At 50.4% G+C, this 18,872-nt stretch overlaps 1 protein-coding gene and 1 long non-coding RNA gene across 2 annotated transcripts; one reads left to right on the forward strand and one right to left on the reverse strand.

The window, feature by feature from the left end:
- Positions 1 to 1,154: 1,154 nt before the first annotated feature.
- On the reverse strand, positions 1,155 to 13,975 carry DEFB1 (defensin beta 1). The gene is made up of 2 exons (XM_006930540.4): positions 13,821 to 13,975; positions 1,155 to 1,966 (listed from the first exon to the last, which is right to left on the reverse strand). The coding sequence occupies exons 1-2, from the start codon at positions 13,876 to 13,878 to the stop codon at positions 1,818 to 1,820; spliced, it is 207 nt and encodes a 68-aa protein (XP_006930602.1). The 5' UTR covers positions 13,879 to 13,975; the 3' UTR covers positions 1,155 to 1,817.
- On the forward strand, positions 7,597 to 18,742 carry LOC123384738. The gene is made up of 2 exons (XR_006596226.1): positions 7,597 to 7,726; positions 18,596 to 18,742. It is a non-coding gene; the product is annotated as an uncharacterized LOC123384738 (long non-coding RNA).
- The last annotated feature ends 130 nt before the right edge of the window (positions 18,743 to 18,872 follow it).

Raw genomic sequence — 18,872 nt, forward strand, 5'->3', positions numbered from 1 at the left:
CTCATCGCAGGAGCGCCAGGTCTAGAGGGTTCTGGCCGCTCTGTAAGCTCCAAGCCTGCAAATGTCCTGGGAACACGGGGGCAGGTGAGTGCATGTGCTCAGAGGACCTTTGGATGGAGGGGGGAAGCACGGAGTGGAGGGGTGCAGAGAGCAGATGAGAATGTCGTCAGCGTCAGTCTCTTAAAATGTGCAGTCATGGGGCGCCCGGGTGGCTCAGTGGGTTAAGCATCTGACTCCTGCTTTCGGCTCAGGTCATAATCTCATGGTTCGTGAGTTTGAGCCCCCCAGCAGGCTCTGTGCTGACTGAATGGAGCCTGCTTGGGATTGTCTCTCTCTTCTTCTGTCTCTGCCCTCCCTTACTTGTGCTCTCAAAATAAATAAATGAATATATTTTTTAAATGTGCAGTCAGGACTGCTACCCACATAGTTATGGAAGCCCTGGGACCACATGTCTTAGGGGTGGATGGGCTGCAGGAATCCTGTTAGTTTTTCTGGTTTCTGGGGACGGTGGCATCCTCTTGCCCAGGACGGTCCCCTCCCTCTCTGTGGCTGGGGATCCCCAAGCATGTGCTTTTGGTCACTTGAAGAGCTCCTGGCAATGCAGGCCAAATTACCACAACCTTGTAAACCAAAGAATGTGAGGTAAACCCAGCATGTGGGCTTTTTTTTCCGCCTGAGGACCTGGGTCTTGGGAAACCCAAACATCGGCTGCCCTAAGTGGGAAGGCTCCTCCAGGAATCCGTTTTTGATTTAACACCCAGAGAAATGCTGCTGGGCGGGGGGGGGGGGGGGGGGGGGGGGGGGCTTCCGTATCTGGAAGAGGGAAGCTGACAGCAGGCCTGAGGTTTCTTTTCAAAATGGAACACCTCTGGATTATTAGCTTTTCATGAAAGGGAGAGGCCCAGATGTCCTGGGGTCCTTGACCGTGTATTGCTTGTGTGTCACAGAGAAGGCCCAGAGGAGGCTAATGTCCACAACACCGGTGAGCCTCCCCTCCCTCCTCCTTTCCCTCACAAACAAGGGCTGTTCTGCTGAAACCTGCCGCTGGTTTCATAATGTTTTTACAAAGTTTGATTTTCATTGGTGCTTATAACGTATTGACGTGGAGAATGAGATTGTCATCAGATAAGGAGACCACAGCACCACGTGCGTCGTCAAGAGTGGTAAAAAATTTATTGGAAAAAAGGGAGAGCGACCCATCTCCCTCACCAACAGGTGTCTACAGGCCGAGGGAGTGAGATGAGACGTTGTGGCCGTAAGAGATGCTCTTGGTGGCAGTGTGCGGCCAGGTGGTGTGGTTGTGGAGCGGGAGTCTGGGCACGAGAGTGGAAGTTACGGGAGGAGCTTTGTCCTCATGACACAGGGTCTCCAGTGCTAAGGTGAACCAACCCGCTGCCCCAGACCCAGGGAGGAGAGAAGGCAGCCATCCGGGCTCTGCACAGGGGCCGTTTCCCTGGCCAGGCTGCTAAGGCGTTGAGTTTGGGATGACGTTGAGTTGCTTCTAGGATCAGGGAAGCTTTCCTCTGCAGCATTTCCTCCTCATGTGTCCTGGGTCTCATTGCCTGCCTGTTGGTTTGGTGATAAAATGCTGTGGTCAGCATCTCCCATCCTTGTACTGGGCAGGCTCCGTGGCCCGGCCCAGCTCCGCTCTCCTAACCCCCTTACTTTCTCAACCTCTTCCAGAAGGAGACACAAGATTCATTTTGGTCTGAAGGAGGGATGCTTTAAAAAAAAAAAAAGTCTTCTTTTATTAAAACAGCGGTTACAAAGACTTCACTTGACTTCCGCATGCTTTGTCCATCGCTCCCAGGCCAGAGTCAGCGCATGCAGCACTTGGCCTTTCCACCATAGCAGGTGCCATCGATCCTGGTAAAAAGCGGGCATGGAGAAAAGTTACAGGTTCCTCCTTTCCTGGCACATATGTAGTGGTCAGACCGCTGGCCGAGACCCGTGAGAAAGGCAGCACCTGTAAGAAGGGAGAGAAAACACTTGAGACTCATGGCTTGTGGCCACAGTGACTTCAGAACATTAGGTAAAGCAGCTCTTTGCAAAGCAGTTCCACGGGTTCTCTCTTCCAAGAACTTTGCCCTCCGTGTGTCTCCGGGGCTGCCCAGGAAATAAGACACCTGCAGAGCGTCGTCTGTCTGAGGTCTGTGCCAGCCGGTGATGAGCAGTAGGGTTCTGAGTAGGGTTTCCTTGAGAGCTTTGAGGTGTGCAAGGGATTCAAGTTAGTCCCCACATAAAGTATTCTACCACGTCATGCTGTTGCCCAAATACACGCCTCATGTTTCAGGAACGCTGAAACTCACTTCTAACCCCATGAGCATTCCTGTCTGTGCCCCCATTCCCATGCTGCCTAGTTATACCATCCTCTCCGAACCGATTCCCTGCTCCACCGTCTTTCCTGTCACCAAGTCTGTGGTCCTTCCATGGCAGGTGCCCATATGCAGAGCCCGGATGGCTGCCTTCTCTCCTCCCTGGGCCTGGGGCAGCGGGTTGGCTCACCTTAGCATCGGAAGTACAGCTGTGCTATAATGCTTTCCCTGTTTTGCCCAGTTGGAATCTATTCTGCCTTCTTCCCAGTATCCCAGAATCTCGTAATCACAAGGTCTCTAGACTAGTCTCATATTCTATCTAATAGAGAACAATGCCGCCCTATGATATCCCAGATAAGTGACTATCAGGCCATTGTTTTGCATGCCTTCGTTGATAGGTGTTGTGAATTGAATTGTGTCCCCGCCACCAGAATGAGAATGTTGATGTCCTAACCACCCAGTGCCTCAGAATGTGACTGTATTTGGAGGTAGGGCCTTTTGACAGGTAATTAATGTTAGATGAGGTCATAAAAGTAGTTCTAATCCAACATGGCAGGTGTCCTTGTAGGAAGAGGACGTTTGGATATATAAAGGGATATATACTCAAAGAGAAAAGGCCTTATGAGGACACAAGAGTAGGCGGCCATCTGTGAGCCAAGGAGAGAGGTTTCACCAAACCTGCTGACACCTTGAACTTGAACTTCTAGCCTCCAGAGCTGTGAGGGAATTCATGACCTCTCTTAAAGGAGCCCACACTGTGCTATTTTATTATGGCCACCACTCGAGCTAACACAACAGGCCATCATGACTCTGGGGAACAGTCCATTCTGATGTCATGTGTCTCTGCTTATTGGAAAGATAGTTTTCATACCGGTTGAAATCGTCCTCTTATTTAATCCATATCCCTGTTACAGCTACCTCATCTGATCTGGAATCATGGTTGTCTGGTGACTGGATATTTGGCAATGTTTGGGGACATTGCTGGTTGTCACACCTGTGGGGGATGCAGGGCGGATGTTTAGGTATCTAGTGGGTGGAGGCCAGAAGTGCTGCCAGATACGTGCGATGCACAGAGCAGCCGTCGTAACAGAGAATTCTCAGGCCCAAAATGTCAATAGCACTACGGTTGAGAAATTGTAGCATAAACCAGTGGCTCTCCATGCTGCATACCCATGAAATCAGCTGAGATCTACTTAAAACTATTGACTTAATTGTCCCGGGATGGAGTTTATGTCCTGGCATTAAAAGAAGAAATAATTCCTTAGGTGAATTTAACGTTCAGTAAAGAATGAGCATTACTGGACCATTGGTTTTCAAATTTTAGAGCTAACAGGAAAGAATTACCTTGTCAAGATTGGGAGCAGACAGGAAGGAAAGCCAGGGCAACATATTCTATTAACATAAAAAATTAAAAGTAGTATGAGCTTTACAACTTGAATATTTAGTTGAAATAGAAAAATTAGAAATATTTTTCTGTTCATATAGAAAAATGGAATACTAGTTTGAACAAACTTGAAAATTGAGTTGAAATAGAAAAGTCTTTTTTTCTTGAGATAGAAAAAAATAACTTAGAAAAATATAACTTACTGAAATAAATGGGAATTGGAAAATATGAATAGTTTCATAGCTATCAAAGCTGTTGGGTCCATGAATGAGACTAGGCCAAAATGGCTTCATTAGCAAATTCTACCAAACAATAAGAATAACATCTACACGACGCACTGTTTTTCAGAATCACAAAAGAGAACATTTGTCATTCCTGATGTGATGTCAACGTGATCTTAATGCCACTGTCTATAAAGGTCAAGAATTCAGGGAAAGGAAAGGAAAACTATGGTTCAATCTCCCTGATCAGTAGAGAGGCAAAGATCCTCTATAAAGTATCAGCAAACAGGATAAAACCAGGCTCAGTTTATTTCACAAATTCAAGCTTTCATTTAACATTTGAAGATCAGCCAATGCCTATTAACAATTAAAGGAGAAAATCATATAATCACCCCAACAGATGCAGAAAGCGTTGGAAAAATTCAACATTGATTTATGATAAAAATTTTTAACACATAACCCTGGAGGGAACTTCCCGAATCTCATTAAGAGTATCTGCAGAAGTCTACAACAAGCAGTACTCTCAACGGTCAAACATTGAAAACTTTTCATGTGAGATGGCCAGCAAGGCCAGCATAGTCACTGTCGTCAGTTGCATTGAATGTTGTTGTACTTGAGGTACTCGCCAGGGGACTAACAGAAGAGAAAACAAAAACAAATGGTATAAAGGTTGGGAAAAAAATAAAATTGTCACCATTTGCAGGCATTCTGATTATAGGTAGATAGTCCAAAAGGAATTAACAAGTGTAACTAGTTTGCTTTGTATGATATCAATACATACAAAAAAAACCCCAACTTTACTTCTGTGTATTAGCAACCAACAAATTAAATGAAATTAAAATAAATCACTATATTGAAATATCAGGTGCGTACTTGTAAATCTAAGAAAATGCAGTACTTCTGTATATAAAAAATATAATATTAAAAAAAAGAGTGCAATATTTTTTTGATAAGTGAAAGAAGAACAGAAGAAGTGGAAATTCTATTTTTAGCACAGGAAGATTAATTATTTTTCACGGGTTAATTCCCCCAAATTAATCTGCAGATTTTTAAAAATGTTTATTTACTACTTTGAGAGACAGAGCGCTAGCAGGGGAGGGGCAGAGAGAGAGGGAGACACAGAATCTGAAGCAGGCTTCAGGCTCTGAGCTGTCAGCACAGAGCCCGACTCGGGGCTGAAACCCGCAAGCTGCGAGTTCAGGACTGAGCCGAAGTCAGATGTTTAACCGACTGAACCACCCAAGTGCCCCTAATCAGCAGATTTAACTCAATATCATGAAAATCCCAAGAGATTCTTTCCGTGAAACCTGACAAACCTACTCTAAAATTCATGTGGAAATTCAGAGGGACCAAGAATAGACAAATCACTCTTGGAGAAGGTAGGAGGACTTGCTCTACTGGATTTCAAGACTAATTATAGACCCACTGTAATTAGACTGTGTGGTGGTAACACAAGGACAAACACAAATGGAACAGAATGCAGGGCATAGAGAGGGACCCATGCATATACGGAGGATTGACGTAGACCAACAGTGGCTCAGGAGAACAGTGCGGGGGACACGGTCTCCTTAGAGGTGGTTCCAGGACAATTGGATATTCATACTGGAAAAACAAACAAACAAACAAACAAACACAACTTTGCCCTTAACTCACACATTAAAACAATTGCCAGATGGGAGCACTTGGGTGGCTCACTTGGTTAAGTATCCGACTCTTGATTTCAGCTCAGGTCCTGATCTCACAGTAGTGAGACAGGGAGCCCCGTGGGCTCTGAGCCGGGTGTGGAGCCTGCTTGGGATTCTCTCTCCCCCCTTCTGCCCCTCCCAACTTGTGCACGCATGCACATGCATGCTTCCTCTCTCTCTCTCTCTCTCTCTCTCTCTCAAAAAATCAGAATATTAAAAAGATAAAAACCACTGACAGATGGATTAGAAGTCTAAATGAAAAAGGAAAAATAATGAGCCTTCAGAAAACAATGTTGTAGACTTTCTTCATGTTTTGGGGGTAAAGAAGGACTTACTTTTTTCCTTTTTAAATTTTTTATTTTGAGAGAGAGTGAGCATGAGCAGGGGAGGGGCAGAGAGAAAGGGAGAGAGAGAGAATCACGAGGAGGCTCCACACTCAGCACTGAGCCAACGCAGGGCTCAATCCCACGACCCTGGGTTCGTGACCTGAGCCGAAATCAAGAGTCAGGTGCTGAACTGACTGATCCACCCAGGAGCCCCAAGAAAGATTTCTTAAGATACGAAAAGCATTGGGGCGTCTGGGTGGCTCAGTCGGTTGAGCGTCCGACTTCAGCTCAGGTCATGATCTTGCAGTCTGTGGGTTTGAGCCCCGCGTCCGGCTCTGTGCTGACAGCTAAGAGCCTGGAGCCTGCTTCAGATTCTGTCTCCCTCTCTCTCTGCCCCTCCCCTGCTCATGCTGTGTCTCTCTCTGTCAAAAATAAGTAAAAATTAAAAAAAAAAAAGATAGGAAAGCATTAACCATAAAGGAAAAGATATGACACATTTAGCCACATTGTGATAATGATATAAACTTCTACCTAAGGAAAGTTTCCATTAGGAGACAAATCAAAGCACAAGAGAGCAGTAGAGATTTGTAATGCTTACAGCTGACAAAGGGCTCCCATGTAGAATATACAAAGAACTGCTACAAATCACTAAGAAAGGACAGGTAATCTATAGGAAACATAGACACGTAGTTTCACATATCACAAAAGATATCCACACGGCTATAACTGTATACAAAAGTGCTCAACTTGTTATTTATTGGGAAAATGCAAATTAAAACTCTGAGCTACCACTACAGTCAGCAGACTGTTATAATTTAAAAATGATTGTTGGCGTGGATACGGAGCAGTGGGAACTGTCATTCCCTGGAGAGCAGTGCAACATCGAATATGTGCACATCCTGTTTTTTTTGGAAGATGCTTTTTCTTTTTTAATTTATTTTGAGAGAGAGAGAGAGAGAGAGAGAGAGAGAGCGAGCGAGCATGGGTGCAAGCAGGGGAGAGGCAAAGAGAGAGGGAGAGGGAGAATTCCAAGCAGGCTCCTTGCTCTCAGCACAGAGCCCAACATGGGGTTCGATCCCACGAACAATGAGATTATAACCTGAGCCGAAATCAAGAGGCAGATGCTTAACCAACTGAGCCCCCCAGGCACCTCTGTGCATACTATGACACACAATGTCCCCTATCTCTTGGCATCTCGCCAATTGAAAGGCAGGCAGCACCCAAGCTGTATTATTGAGCACGAGTGTTGACAAGGTAAAAGCGTAAGAAATAAAGGAAGTCATTGCCATAAAAGTCAAGCAATGATTACCGTTGGGGGAAGGCGCAAAGGGTGGGTGACCCGGAAGGCTGGAGGGGTATTTCTTGGGCGCCGGCCAAGCCCCACTTCTTGACTAAAACCCTGGTTACAGGCTGCTTGTGTATAATAGTTCATTAGGTTGTACTTCATGCTTTTGCACTTTTCTGGATGCATGTCCTATTTGGCAGGGAAAAAAGGAAGAGCTGCTTCTGAAGAGGTCTCTGCATATTCCCAGAGCTGCTCACGTCCTGCTCCACATGCAGCCGCCAGTGCCCTCTCCTGTCCCCGCGCTGGTCCCCTTCCCTGCCCGTGAGCTCCGCAGATAGCCTGCTCTTTCCTCCCCTTCCCCAAGGGCACCAACTCCTCCCTGAACTTGGTGCTCATTCCCACCTGGGTCCTCACGGAGCGGCCTGAGGAATGCAACCCAGCACACCCCGTGGCAGCCCGCTGGAGCGCCCGGAACCAGAGGAATGTGGAAGAGGGACAACCCCCTTCCAGGTAAGAATGAGGGGTGAGAAGGAGAGAAAGCGGGTTTGTGCCGGCTTCTGTGCTTGAGGCAGAAATGGGGACTCGTTCAGATGTGCACACGTTTAAGCCGGTTACGGCTGGATTGTCCCTAATCCCACCTAAACGCAACGGCAGCTAGTCAGGGGGTAATAACAGGCAGGAGACTAACTAGGAAATATGTGCCCACGCATGGGTCAGGCATGGAAGAAAACAAGAGGGAGGAAGGAACGGTCGGGGCAGCGAGCACCGGAGAGGCTGAAGTTTGAGAGTCATCAGAAAATAAATCTGCATCAAGCAGGAACCCCAACTTTCCATGCTGCCGACAGGCAATATAACCTGCGCAGGTGACAGGCTGATGGTTCAAGGGAGAGTAGGTGGGACGGATCATAAAGGAGATAAACGCAGAAGGGGATCTTTAGACCTTGCATAGAAGAGCCGTGAAAATAACATTTCCTGAAGAGCCTTTCAGGGAATGGGAGACAGAGAGGGGAGAGAATCTGAGCACCGGAGTGCGGCTGTCAGGCTGCTGAGAACGGAGCTCGCTCTGTGCCCGTCTGCTCTGAAGCAAGGGCACAAAGGCTGCCTTTGTGTTAATTAGAGCCCCAGGTGAGGCTTTGGAACACCGTTGGAAGGCAAAACTGTTGAATAAATAACTATACAATTCTTGGGCTAAAGAACCACCAGGCGGAGGCGAGAGCAAATCGCCAACATGATAGGCGTTTCAGAAAAGACGAGGCCCACGTTCGCCGTGCGCCAGGATCCGCGCCCCCGTCTCAGGCCGGCACCACACTGTGGAATGTGCAGGAAAAGGCCAGGCTTGCAGAAAGTCAGGAGCCAGAACACCACCTACGTGACCGATCAGCCTGAGCTTCGTGAGGAGCAAACATACGTACAGATACACGGAGCTAAAGAATGCAGTCTGGATTTTCGCAACACCCGATGGCAGAGCCCTGTGCCTACGGGGAGGCGTACAGGGACGCGGTGGTGGGGAGTGAGCGAGACTGGGAGATCGGCTGATGGGAGCCCTCTGGGCCTCAACAAGTCAGCTTTGGGCCTTCCCCGGTCAGGACAAGGTGGTTGGGTGGGGGTCGTGTCAGGAGGAGGCCTGCCCACGAGCAGGTGGGGCACTGAAAGAGAGGCTGCTTGTCGGCGTAGGAGTCTGGTGCTGTTCAGGGGCTAGAAAGGGTCAGACTTCACTCACAAGGTATCTGGGGACAAAATCAAATACACAAGCCACTCCTGCAAAACAAATAACAAAACTCCAGAGTGAACTGGAGCATAACCGTAGACCAGAGACTGTCGTCTTCAGACAAGTAGCTCATGACCTCTCTGCTCGCCAACTCACACTTTGGAAATCAGCAAAGCCTCTTATAAGTGCGTGAGAAGTTTTAACTCAATTCCCGTCTAGATTATTCTTTTTTTAAATTTTTTATTTTTTTCATTTTAGACAGAGAGGATGTGAGCAGGGGAGAGAGGCAGAGGGAGAGAGAGGGAGAGAGGGAGAGGGGGAGAGGCGGGGTGGGGGGGAGAGAGAGAGACAGAATCTTACACAAGTTCCATGTTCAGCACAGAACCCAGCATGGGGCTCGATCTCAAGACTCTGGGATCATGACCTGAGCTGAAATCAAGCGTTGGATGCTCAACCAACTGAGCCACCCATGAGCCCTCTGTCTAGATTATTCTTTTTTTTTTTTTTAATTTTTTTTTCAACGTTTATTTATTTTTGGGACAGAGAGAGACAGAGCATGAACGGGGGAGGGGCAGAGAGAGAGGGAGACACAGAATCGGAAACAGGCTCCAGGCTCTGAGCCATCAGCCCAGAGCCTGACGCGGGGCTCGAACTCCCGGACCGCGAGATCGTGACCTGGCTGAAGTCGGACGCTTAACCGACTGCACCACCCAGGCGCCCCTGTCTAGATTATTCTTAAGATCGATCCTTGTGGGGCGCCTGGGTGGCTCAGGCACTTGAGCGTCCGACTTCGGTTCAGGTCATGATCTCGCAGCTCGTGAGTTCGAGCCCCGCGTCGGGCTCTGTGCTGGCAGCTCAGAGCCTGGAGCCTGTTTCAGATTCTGTATCTCCCTCTCTCTCTGCCCCTCCCCTGCTCATGCTCTCTGAGTCTCTCTGTGTCTCAAAAATAAATAAAACGTTAAAATAAAAAGAAAACTTTGAAAAGATCGATCCTTGTGCCTGGTGATGCATCCAGAGGTCTTTGGGAAGCCTGTGGAAAGAATACGGGGTTTGGAGCCACAAATGAAGTCAAATACTTGCTATTTTCTGGCTGGGACATATGGTGAGATGATATTCGTAGAACTGCTTTTTTCCAGCTGTGAAGAGCCACGTGTGACATTCTGTGAGGACAGCTCAGTTTCCCGTGCGGCACTGACCAGGTGGCTTCTGCAAAGCCTGGTTTGGAGGCCGCAGGGCCCTTATGTCTGAGGCACTGGGGAGCGTGTTTTTCCGGATAGGACCCAGAGGTCATAGCACGCACATTCCTGGTGGCTGTCGCCAGAGGTCAGACAGGTGGAAGGAATTCGGGCAAGCAGGTTGGGGTGGGGATCACAGAGTGCGATGCTCAGGTGTGGGCAAGGCAGGGCAGAGACTGAGGGTCACGGAATGAGGGAGCTGGGAGTCATTTTGCCTAAACCATCATTTTAAAGGTGGTGAAAACCGAGGCCCAGACCTCCGGGAGTGCCAGCCGTGTCTCAGAGGGACAGGAAGGAGGGGTATCGAGGAGTGGCCCGTGCCTCTGTCAGGGGGCTTGGTCAGTGTTGCTATAGTAACGGGCTGACCACCTGGGACAAAGGCACAGCTAGGAGAGAAGGTCCTGTCTGCACCTCTGTGTCTGTGCGGCTGTCCCCTGACCAGCGTCCACGCTGTGAACACAGCCTCTGAAGAAGCCATTTCTGATTCCTTCACTGTCTCGGCTTAGAAGTCTCTGGGGCTCGTCCACACCCACGTGGTTTCCTGCCGTGGAAGGCCTCACTCAATGAGGCCCCAGAGCCTCTTGTCCCTGTGATTCCTCTCTGTGCTGACACCCTGGGCCCCGAGGGCGGGCAGTGCCGATGGCCTGGGTTGTAGTCCTCCCTCGGCCTGTCGCCAGCCCTGTGTGAGTCTGGCCCAGCCATGTATCCACAAAACAAGGATAATGATTCTTCCTTCCCCACAGGGGCCTGGGCGAAGCACTAAGTTAAAAGACAGCTTTGGGGTTTCTGTTTCTCTTCCTCTGTGGGCCTTCCCACCTGATTTCCTTTCTGTCCAGCTTGTCCTTAGTCCCACCTGCCCTTTCACCTTTTACCAGTGTATTTCCCTCAGGACTGCGGACCCGGACACGCACGGCAGCCAGGCGAGATGCTAGATGTCGGTGCAGTGATCTGAGGGGAGGCGATAGGGAGTAGTAGGGTCTGTGGTGATGTGGACACAAGTGTCCATCTGGGACAGCAGCCACCACGGCTGCAGCTCCCTGGTGCTATGTGGGAATGTGGCCTCATTCTGTGTGTGTGTTTTTAAAGTTTATTTATATACATATTTGTAGAGAGAGAGAGAGAGAGCAAGCATGAGTGGGGAAGGGCAGAGAGAGAGAGAATCCCAAGCAGGCTCTGCACTGTCAGCTCAGAACCCCACTCGGGGCTTGAACTCACGAACCGTGAGATCATGACCTGAGTTGAAGTCGGATGCTTAACTGACTGAGCCACTCAGGCGCCCCTCATTTTTTGTGTGTTTTTAAGAGAAGATAAAAGTCTGAATTTTATGCAACACATCCTGCGTTTTTAATGTCTAGAAGGAAGTTATATATATATATATATATATATATATATATATATATTTTTTTTTTTTTTTTTTTTTTTTTTTTAAATACCGTGAACACCAAAGTGACCTCCATCTTTCCTTCCCATCTCTGCTTCCTCAAGAAAGCCTGCCTGGCCCCTCAAGACCAGGTCAGCTCCCACTGTGACATGTTCTGTTACCACCCTGTACTTAATGGCATTTCACAACACAATGGTAATGAGACAATTAATTATAAAATTGGGTTTCTTGTCATGCTCTGCTTCTACGATGTAAGGCCATGACATCGAGGGCTGTGTTTTCCGGGACAATGCTGGCACACAGTAGCTGTTAACTAAATAGTCACTGAATCGGTGAGCAGACAGCCTCAGACTCCCCTGATTTCTGTACCCCTTGGCTGGGTTCTTGTCCAGCTGATCAGGGACCCGGGTTGCCTTGACATTTTGACATCATTCTGTGCTCCCAGGAATAAGACGTAAGATTTGTAGAAGAGGAAGAAATGATTTTTTTTTTTCTGATAGAGATTAAAAACTGCTAAAAGAGGGGCACCTGGGTGGCTCAGTCGGTTAAGCGTCTGACTTCGGCTCAGGTCACGATCTCGCGGTCTGTGAGTTCCAGCCCCGCGTCGGGCTCTGTGCTGATGGCTCAGAGCCTGGAGCCTGTTTCAGATTCTGTGTCTCCCTCTCTCTCTGCCCCTCCCCCGTTCATGCTCTGTCTCTCTGTCTCAAAAATAAATAAACGTTAAAAAAAAAAAAACAGAAAAAAAAACTGCTAAAAGAGACTGTCAAGTCATGGTTTCCTGCAGTGACTCCACAACTGTCATTCGCCTCGGGGCACGTGGGCCTCGGTTTCCCCCTGTGTGACTAGATGAACCTACCGGCTTTCCCAGAAAAGGGAGTGAACCGATCCCACGTGAGGGCTCAGGGTGAGTCACTGTGTGAGGCTGGGACCCGAGCAGCACGTTCCAGGAGCTCCACTGAGCAACCTTCAGACAGTAAACTTAGTCCCGTCCCCATACTGAGAATCCATTTCCTGGCAGGGCTGTGCAGACGGGATTTACGTGCTGTCGGGAGGGCAGCGCGGGGTAGATCCCCCGGGGAGAGTCTGAGTGAATCCTGCATAGGCCAGGTGTTCAATCCTGTTCGCCACCATTTGTCTAACTGCTAGGTCCGGTTGTTCCTGCACATCCTTGGAAACCCTTTTATGTTCTGTGCTTTGCATGACATGCTTAAATCGTATTTAGAGGTGACGGAGTGATTGATAACTCTTCGGGTCAACCTAGTGGCTTTCCAACTTTTCTGCGTTGGCACTGAACCACAGTAAGCGATTTTGCACGGCCGCCGAGAACAAACACACACATTCACACACCCGCGGGAGTAAGAGGACGGCGAAACGGCACGGATGCGCGCTGTGTGGCGTGCACTAGTATTTTCTGTTCTTTTGAAAAAATGTGGTGGCAACTCATTCGGTTGATTTCCCCACCCCTCCGACAGATCCCGGCTGGAAACACTCAAAGTCTGCCTTAGAATATTTTGGACCCAGTTTTCAGATGGGGGACTGAGTCACGTTTGGAGAAGCCACGTCTATGTGAGGCCCTGCAGAGACGCACAATCTGATCTTTGAGAGAATTCCGGAGCTTTGGTGCTCTAAGGGCCACCTGCAGTGGCCCACTCATTTTGCAGATGGGGAAACTGAGGCCCAGCATGCATGGGTTGCTCAAGGCCACTCAGTGAGGGAGTGGCGGGGCCAGGATAAAACATGTCCCCCAGTTGGCTGCACTGCCTCCTCTTACAGCAGGTGCACTGCTGTTTTGACCTGGAGGAACTGGCAGCTTCTGGCCGTGGCATCCGGGAGGCCCTACCCAGTGACCGGGGTGAGCCGGGGTGGCAGCCTGCCCCTCCCTCAGCTGGATAGGGAGCTGGCCCCTCAGTGCGGGGAGCCACGTTGCTGGTGGAGTGGGTGGTCCCCTTCCACACGGCAGACTTCCTAGATGTCCAAGGCAAACACGGGGCTGGGAGATGCTGCAGCTCCCCGAGACCGGCCCCACATCCCTGCCAAGCACCGACAGCAAAGAGCCCCCCGCCCCCAAGCCACAGTCACTGGGGGAGACCTGAGTCTGTCACTCCCAGGGGTGGCCCCCAGCCCCAGGCTCAGCAGGCCTGCCCGTCGCCACCTGCCCAAGCTGGCCGCTCAACCTTGGGGATGCTTTTCCGTCCCTCCATCCCCTGGGACACAAGGACAGCTGTCCTCCGAACTCAGCCCCTGCTTCCTGGCCCAGGGCGAGGGTGTCCCAAAGCTCACCTGGGGCCAGGCGGGAGAGGAGGCACAGCGCCAGCAGCAGGAAGCAGAGAGCCTTCATGGCGGCCGGCAGGTTGGGCCCGGATGCCTGGCCAAGGAGGCTCCTCGGAGGCCGAGCTGACAGAGGCTTCCAGAGGCGGGAGTGTCTGTATTTATAGGGCAGAGGGTTGCACAATCACATGGGCGATCTGAAGGGTGGTGTCGCAACCCACAGAGTGAACTTCTAATAAATAACCCCTGGTGCCATTTGCCCCGAGTAGGCTGCGAGTCACGTGGACCCACTTTCCTCCGTCTAGCTGCGACCGGACTCAGCCTTCAGCCTGGAAACCTGGGCTTGGCTCCTCCGGTCAGTTCTGTTTGGTTTTGAGGCTGGACAATGTTGATGGGGTTCCCGGAGAAGGCAGCTCAGGCTAGCGGCCCCGCTGGAGCGGCTCCCAGGGCCCGCACAAGCGGCCTCGGGGGACACTAAGCCACCGGCCGGGGCGAGTGTATGTAGCTGAGCTGTGTTCCCTGTCAGACGGCCCCAGACATCACCCTCTTTCCCGATCAAAGCTGAGCTGGTTGCTTTTCATTTAGCCTGCAGGGGTGGACTTTCCAACAGGCCAAGGCTGCTTTCTCAATTCTCTGCTTCTGCTGTGAGCTTCCTCCTTAAGCAACCGATGTCAGTCTCCCTTCCTTCTCCCTTCCCTTCCCTTCCCTTCCCTTCCCTTCCCTTCCCTTCCCTTCCCTTCCCTTCCCTTCCCTTCCCTTCTTCCCTTCCCTTCCCTTCTTCCCTTCCCTTCCCTCCCCTCCCCTCCCCTCCCCTCCCCTCCCCTCCCCTCCCCTTGTGTCTCTCAAATCTTTTGTAATCTATGGGCCTCTTCTATCACTGAAACAGTATATTTTTATCAAGACTTTATTTTTTTTTTAGAGCAGATGTAGGTATACAGCCAAATTTAAGAGAAGGCACAGAGATTTCCCGTATACTCTCTGACCGCTCCCCACAACCTCCCCCCATCAGCATCCTCCACCAGAGGGAACGTATGTTACAATTGATGAGCTTAAATCTACATATCATTATCGCCCCAGGTCCGTAGCATTAACGTTCACTGTGGGTGTCATACATTCTGTGGGCTTGGACACATGTATTCACCACCACAGTGTCATGCAGAGCAGTCTCTCTGCCCTAAATGTCCTCCGTGCCCCATCTATTCATCCCTCCCTCCCCCCTCTCCCCTCTGGCAACCACTGATCTCTTTACTGTCTCCATAGTTTTGCCTTTTCCAGAATGTCACAGAGGTGGAAACAGTCTGTAGTCTTTTCCGATTGGCCTCTTTCACTTGTGATAGGTATTTAAGGTTCCTCCGTGTCTTCTCGTCACTTCACAGAGCATGTCTTTTCAGCGCTGAATAATATCCCATTGTCTGGATGAACCACGGTTTCCTTATCCGTTCACTTACTGGAGGACACCTTGATGGCTTCCAAGCTTTGGCAGTGAGGCACAAAACTGCTGTAAACATCTGGGTCAGGTTTTCGTGTGGGGATAAGTCCTCAAATCCTTTGTGCGCATATCAAGGAGCGCAGTTGCCGGGTCACACGGTAAGAGCATGTTTAATGTGTGAGAAATTGCCAAACTGTCTTCCAAAGGGGCTGCGCAGTTTGCATCCCCACCGGCAGTGAGCGAGAGTTCGTGTTTCTCCACGTCGTCCCCAGCAGTTGGGGTTCTCAGTGCTTCCAGATTCTGGCTGTTCTCACAGGTGTGCAGGGGGGTGTCCTTGTTTTGATTGGCATTTCCCTGATGACAGACGATGTGGAGCGTCTTATCAAGTCCAGCCTTTCCTTTTTCCAGCTGGACATAATGTTGCCCGGAAGTGCTCGACCACGGCTTCCGAGGCAGCTTGGGGTCAGAAGGCCTGGTTTCCAGACCGGGCCGAGTCTTCCTGAGCTGCAAGGATTGGAAACCCAGTCTTTCAGCTGTCACACTGGGGGTGTTGTGTCGGCAAATATCGAAGGCTCTCTCGAGTTCTCACCAATTGTAAAGATTTTTTACGTGTTTTATTCATTAGGAGTTTTCATAATTCTGTAAGCCGCGTTCCTAATGGTCAAAGCTTTTCCTCTTGGTCAACGTTCTTTTCTGGGCAACACAATCAGCTTTGGCTGTTTAAGCAAGAGACGGGTTTCTTCTTCTTTTTTTTTTAAAAAAAATCTTTTTTTTTACATTTTATTTATTTTTGAGAGAGAGAGAGAGAGAGAGAGAGAGACAGAGCACAAGTGGGGGAGGGGCCGAGAGAGGGGGAGACACAGAATCTGAAGCAGGCTCCAGGCTCCAAGCTGTCAGCACAGAGCCCAATGCGGGGCTTGAACCCACGAACCGCGAGGTCATGACCTGAGCCGAAGTCAGTTGCTTAACTGACTGAGCCACCCAGGCGCCCCTCTTCTTCTTTTTTTAATGTTTGTTTATTTTTGAGGGAGAGGGGAAGGGCAGAGAGAGAGAGAGAGAGGGAGACAGAATCCCAAGCAGGCTCCAGGCTCTGAGCTGTCAGCACAGAACCCAAAGCAGGGCTCGAAGTCACAAACTGTGAGATCATGACCTGAGCCAAAGTCGGATGCTCAACCGACTGAGCCACCCAGACATCCCTAAATAAGAGAGGAGTTTCTTAAGAGGATATTGGGTAGGTCACAGGATCGTCGATGAGAACCAGCCTACAGCTCAGCTTCCAGAACACTGTCCAGACTGTGCTGCACAACCGGTCAATGAGGGCCCTGTGCTGTGGCCGCTGTGCATGAGACACCAGGAACTGGCCTTCACTGTGGCTGCCACCGCAGAGCACAGTCTGTACCTAAGCACCACCTTCCAGATACTTCCACGGCAGCCCTGCCAGAGAGAAGGACAGAGAGATACATGCATGCACCGACTGTGAGAGACAGAGACTGAGAGAGACAGAGAAATTAAGAGAGAGAAAAGGAGGGGAGAAACCATGACAGAGAGTTAACATAAAGAGGTAAATACAAAGGTCAGAAAGAGACAGAGACAAAAAGAGAAGAGAGAAACAGAGAGGCACACAGAAACGGAAGGACGGGCAGATGAGGGTTTGGCAGCAGGAGCCCCCTTCCCTGCCCTTCTCATCCTGAGCCCCACCCTTGGTCCCAGTGTCCCAGCTGCCCCGGGTCCGGGTGGGAGAGCCTCGCTCACAGGGCCAGCCGCAAGGGAGTCTGGGAAAGCAAGATCGTCACACACTCAGCACCTGCCGAGGGGCATTTTTGCCTCCTATTAAGCTCTGAAGTTAGAGCTCCCTAAACACTCAGATGGGCCAAGGTGTTGGGTGAATAAAAACATACGCAAGTGTTCGTTACACTCAAGTTTATTGATTCTTTCATTGGCTGAGTCAGGTGCATGAACCCAGTTCCCGTGATGCACCAGGCGATGTTCAGGGGGTTGGGGCACAGGGAGGAACAGGTTTTGTGGAGGCTTGCTGCATAAGCCCAGCTGGGAAGACAGGGGAGCAGACAGATGGTGTGACAACCCCGGAGAGGTACTCCGCTGGGGATGCGTTTCAGGTGTGGGATGGGCCAGGACAGCGCTCGAGGTGTGCAGACGCGTATTTCGGTTTTTAAATGTAACACTGAACAGTTTGGGGTTTCTCCTTAGCGAGAGGGAGGCTTTGGAAGATTTGAATCTCTGGAAATGAGTGGAGGAGCTGGCATTCTAGAAACAGCCCGAGGGAAGTGTGGGAGATGGGTGGAGGAGGGCAGGACTGGACTTGGGAAGACGAGAGGCTGGTGGCGGAATTGAGGTCTTCGCTGAGGTCGTGAAGAGGAACGGACAGAAACTTAGATAACAGGTGACGTCATATCCCGAGATGGAGTAAGCAGGAGGTGCAGGAGGTGCAGCTGCTTTGGGGAAAGGGTGGTTGAATAAATGTTGGAGTGTGAGGTTTTCCAGGAGGCATGAGCAAACGTAGTGACTGGGAAATGTCAAGAATATTAGTAAGGTGGGGGAGAGATGATGTGGAGGAGGCAGGACAGCCTCTAAAATGTGTGATATTGAGGCCACAGGGGATGCTCGGAGCTGGATTGTGTAGGCGGTCTCGGGAGGACAAGGCCCAGGGTTCCCAGGCCAGGGGATGTGGGAGCCGGGGTGTTCATACCCCGGCTCCCTCACCCAGGGGTTCAAGGGAGCAATTTCCCAGGCATTCACGGAGGTGAGTAGGCTGTGGTGCCTTGTGGCAAAGAGGCGGGTATGGGGTTTTGGAAGGCGGGTGATTTGCATGGAAATGGTAAAGGTGGCCGTGGTAGTGAATGAAACCTGTAGGGAAAGAAGGCTTTTAACAAATCCCGGAGAAGACTGACATTTAAGGGAGTATGAAAGAAAACCATGAGAGAGGGGGTGGAGGTCAGGGGAGGGATCCTTTCAGAGGAGGGGGGGGGCCGCCTAATGCAGCAAACTTCGTAGGAGAAAAAAGCATCACAGGGCGTCCACTGGGGTTGCCATCCGGCGAGGCTGTGAGAGCAAGCCCCAGACTTGTTCTAGGGGGCTGCAGCCAGGTAGGTATCTGCGACGTCCGTCCTGCCTGGTGTGGGCACTGACATGCCTCCAGCCCCCGGGGCCCAATCTGCATCCGTTATCTGTCTGCTTCCCGCGGAAGCAATGTTCCTTCACCCCTGGCTCAGTTTCTACTTTATTTCTGGCACCTGAGGGTTGAAGCTGAGGTTCTTTTACCCTTGGCCCTGTGTCAACACTGGCTTTCAATGTTTTCGATCCTTTTTTGTGTTTACGGTGTTCGCCGTTCGGCGGGAAGCCCCCAGCGGCAGGGTCCCAAGTAGCCACGATGAGAAGGCACCGCCACCAGAGAGCCTCAGGTCAGGGGAGAGGGCGTTGGAAATGGGAGAGCAGCCGCACAGCCCCTGGCCCGCGCTAAAAAAATGCAGCAGCAGCAGCAGAAGAAAAAGAGGAAGAAGAAGAAGAAAGAAGAGGCAGGAAATTGGAGCGGTCCATCTGTTTGAAAGGATGAGGGGTCCCAGAGGACAAAATGGGGAGAGAACCTGGCTCCCTGGCTCTGTTTGGCTGGGGGTATG

This window comes from Felis catus, chromosome B1 (assembly GCF_018350175.1).
Source record: "Felis catus isolate Fca126 chromosome B1, F.catus_Fca126_mat1.0, whole genome shotgun sequence".
Taxonomy (NCBI): Eukaryota; Metazoa; Chordata; class Mammalia; order Carnivora; family Felidae; genus Felis; species Felis catus.